Source organism: Orycteropus afer, unplaced genomic scaffold, assembly GCF_000298275.1.
Source record: "Orycteropus afer afer isolate SDZICR_OR568_19922 unplaced genomic scaffold, OryAfe1.0 scaffold00056, whole genome shotgun sequence".
Classification (NCBI taxonomy): domain Eukaryota; kingdom Metazoa; phylum Chordata; class Mammalia; order Tubulidentata; family Orycteropodidae; genus Orycteropus; species Orycteropus afer.
Genome location: NW_006921643.1, coordinates 6,526,811 through 6,530,796, shown reverse-complemented (window position 1 = coordinate 6,530,796; position 3,986 = coordinate 6,526,811). Strand labels below are relative to the sequence as shown.

The window sequence follows — 3,986 nt, the reverse complement described above, 5'->3', positions numbered from 1 at the left end:
AGCAGTCAAGTGCCTTAGGCACCATGCTACCAGAGCTCCATAGTGATACCGCCTGGGAAACCCAAGGAGGGGTCGCTATGAGTTGGATCTGACTCGACAGCAGTGAGTTTGGTTTTGGTTTGGTCTAACTTAACCTTCTGGGACACTCTATTGGCAGAACAGGTACTAACTAATCCTCATTCAACATTCATCCAGCAGTTCCTTCACTGAACACAGCTATAAGGGGTTGAGCAGAGAGGGATGATTAACTTGAAAATTAGTGTTAGAAATGTCCTGCTTCCCATTTCAGGATGAGAAATGTTGGAAACTTGGCAACTTGTCTCTGTTGAACACCTCCACTTTTCAGAAAGTTATTACTTAAACAAGGTACAAAAAAAAAAAAAAAAGGTATGGGAGTTGTACTTCAGACCAATTTTCTTCTCTTGAAGAAATTCTACCTCATGGAGTCAATGAAGTATGCAATCCCTTGGAAAAGACAGCCAGTTAAATATCTGAGACTGTGGCACTGTGGTTAAAGTGCTCGGCTGCTAACCGAAAGGTTGGCGGTTTCTCCCATGGGAGAAAGATGTGGAATTCTGTTTCCATAAAGATTTACAACCTTGGAAACCCTATGGGGCAGTTCTACTCTGTCCTATAGGGCCATTATCAGTTGGAATTCAGTTCTACTGCCATGTGTATGGATATGCGGAAGTTGGATCTGGAAGGTCTGTGGACAGTAGTAACCAGGTCTAGAGAAAAGTGGTGAAGGAGAACATTTTTTGGGCTGAGGTCGCTGGAGAAAAGTTCAGGAGGTCGGAATCTTGGCCTTAGGCTATGAGGAAGAAGCTTGGGGACAACTAACTGAGTCACCCTGGCACTGCCTGGATATAAACGCCCTGGATGCCCTGCAGGATCGTTCCCATAGTGGTTCCTCTGCCATTGCAAAATTGCCCAGAAGGGAAGTGAGGGGGATGGTTGGGAGGAAGAGGTAGGGAGGGAACCAATGTTCATCGGAGGAGGAAACAGTGAAAAAACAGGATTGCATAAATTCTTAGAGCCCTCAAGAGCTGGGGCAGATCTGCGCGCGGAACCTGGAAGACTGTGAGTGCTCTTGTACAGGAAAGAAGTCAAAGCCCTTTCCACAGCGCGCCAAGGGCGAGGAGACTTTGAGGACTTAACTGCCATGGTGAGTGTAGCGCCTGCGGGCAGACCCGGGAACTCACTGGGATTTCCAAGGGTGGACTCGGCTACCTAGACCTCCTCTCTCTCCCCAGGAGCTCTCACTCTGCCTGCTGCTGCTGCTGCTGCTGCTTCCACTGCTGCTGTGCTCCCCGGCGGCTACACCAGAGCCCTGCGAACTGGACGATGAAGATTACCGCTGCGCCTGTAACTTCTCGGATCCGCAGCCCGACTGGTCCAGTGGAATCCAGTGTATGGCTGCTGTTGAGGTGGAGATCCGTGGGGGCGGCCGCAGCCTAGACCAGTTTTTGAAGAGCGCTGATATTAACCCGCGGCAGTATGTTGACATGGTCAAGGCTCTGCGCGTGCGGCGGCTCACGGTGGGCGCTGCCCGGGTTCCTGCCCGGCTGCTGTTCGCAGTTCTGCGTGTTCTCGGTTACTCCCGCCTCCAGGAATTAACCCTCGAGGACCTCGAGGTAACTGGCTTGTTTCCGTCGCCTTGTCTGGAAGCTGCGGGGCCTGCGCTCTCCACTCTCCGCCTCCGCAACGTGTCGTGGGCCACAGGTGGTGCCTGGCTGGCCGAGCTGCAGCAGTGTCTCAAGCCGAACCTCAAAGTACTGACTATTGCGCAAGCACACCCGCTTGCCTTTTCCTGCGAGCAGCTCCGCACTTTCCCGACTCTCACTACTCTAGACTTGTCCGACAACCCTGCACTGGGCGAGCGCGGGCTGGCGGCGGCTCTCTGTCCTCACAAATTCCCGGCCCTCCAGGATCTGGGGCTGCGCAACACGGGCATAGAGACACCTACCGGCGTGTGCTCTGCGCTGACCGCTGCTGCTATTCAGCCCCACCTCCTAGACCTCAGCCAGAACGCCCTGCGCCCCTTCGCGAACCCTGACGCCCCTGGGTGCGTCTGGCCCAGCTCACTGACCTCTCTCAACCTGTCATTCGCTGGGCTGGAGCAGGTGCCCAAGGGACTGCCTGCCAAGCTCAGCGTGCTGGATCTCAGCTGCAATCGGCTGAATAGGGCGCCACGACCAGATGAGCTGCCCCAGGTGGAAAAGCTGACACTGGACGGAAATCCCTTCCTGGACCCTGAAGCCCCCAAACCCCACGAGGATACAATGAAATCCAATGTGGATCGAGCCTATGTGAACTTGCTCCTGGCCATAGGACTATCAGGACCCCTGACACTGCTCCCAGTGGTCAGAGGATTCGCCTAGGACCCAGAGAAGGGAGAAAGACTGAATGGGCTAAAATTGTGTGTGTGTGTGTGGGGGGGGGGGCTGTCAGCAGGAGATGTCGACCAACCAACCCACCCTCTGCCCCATTTTAGTTATATTATAAGTAGCTGATCAGTGTTGTTTATTCAGCAGATCATTGTTCATTCCACAGACCTGTACTGGGTTTCTGCTAGGTGCTGGTCCTGATATCCATACTTTAACTTTCCTCATCCTAAGAGGTACCCTAGCCCCACCTGCTAACCAGAAGGCTGGAGGTTCAAACCCACCAGCTCCTCCTCGGAAGGAAGACTGGGCGATCTACTTCCGTAGTGATACCGCCTCGGAAACCCAAGGAGGGGTCGCTATGAGTCGAGTTCGACTCGACGGTACATAACAAAACAAATAAACAGCCCCCACCCAAGGAAAGAATTACAGGGGAGGATAGGCAGGGAAAATATTGGGGGGGGGGGTCCTGCTTCATGAGTTTCTGTGCAATCAGGCTTTCTGAGCAAAATACTGGCACCAGGATTAAAGAGTGTTTGATTGGTAAACATTCCTGGAAGATACAGAGCCTTTCCTGTCTGGTGTACTCCTAGTTCATCTGCTACCATTGTGGAAGAAGAAAATCCAGTACTCTGCTAGTAAAAAGCAGAACTTTATTGAGGAATAGCAGTTCAAACCAGGTAGCACAAAGTGAAATTACAATATACTCCAATCTGTTAGATTTTTCAGGGTGATTTTATATAGAAACAACAGGATCTAATAAGTAATTTTTCTGATTGGTTAACATTTACAAGGCTTTGTCTCATCAGTTACAAGGTTATTACGAAATCCCCAGAGTTTCGGTTGAAAGATCATAAAACAATTGAAAATAATTTGTTTTCCAAAAAGTGGTTAAACTTCAACTTCTTGGAGCCAGCCTGCACAAAACCACATGTAAGCAGTTTTCTGAGACTATTTTACACAGAAGGTATTTTTTGTCATGAGCTTCCTAGAACATTCTGATTGCAATCTTACTCAAATATCTTGTAAGCAAAGTCACATTCTTTAGTACTCGCTCAGTTGGTTTTTCATGGGCAGCACAAGGTAACTACTATTCAGTGAGTGTCAGCTCCAAATGCCTTTGTGTTTAGGGCCTAACACATCCCTCCCTTTTAATCAAGTGTCCACTAGGGGATGCAGGTTACCCACAACTGAATATCTCTTCTCTTGCAAGGGCTTCATTCCAAGGAGTTGTAGTAACATCAGTCAAAGAAAAGTTAATCCTTCTTCTTCACTTGGCAGTAGACAAAGCTGAATTGGAGGAAAGATTTTAGAGTGAGCGCAAACAAAAGAGCCAATCTATGAGTACTCAAGGAAAGGAAAGAAGGGCTTCTTTGTTCAAATTGATTTAGTTCACCTTTTGCATGTCAGTGATGGCAAGCATTGATCTACAGGTGGATAGATGGGTGAACAAGCTGAATGATTAGGTATGTCTAGACGGGGGAGTGTGCCCATGGCTGTGTATAGGGTTGGTAGACAATGTTTCTATAAGCTTATTTGTATGTGTTGTAAGACTGGGTGTATAGTAGAGCTGACAAGGGACAAGGTTGTGGTGGCTTCATG

The 3,986-nt window shown here is 49.5% G+C and overlaps 1 protein-coding gene across 1 annotated transcript in view; it reads left to right on the top strand.

Moving 5' to 3' along the window:
• The window catches only part of LOC103195507 (monocyte differentiation antigen CD14-like), a 6,087-nt gene extending 3,706 nt beyond the window's left edge, over nt 1–2,381 (top strand). Inside the window, exon 2 of the mRNA XM_007939088.1 lies at nt 1,254–2,381. Within this exon, the coding sequence (XP_007937279.1) occupies nt 1,254–2,381 (1,128 nt within the window). The remainder of the gene's footprint in view (nt 1–1,253) is intronic.
• The last annotated feature ends 1,605 nt before the right edge of the window (nt 2,382–3,986 follow it).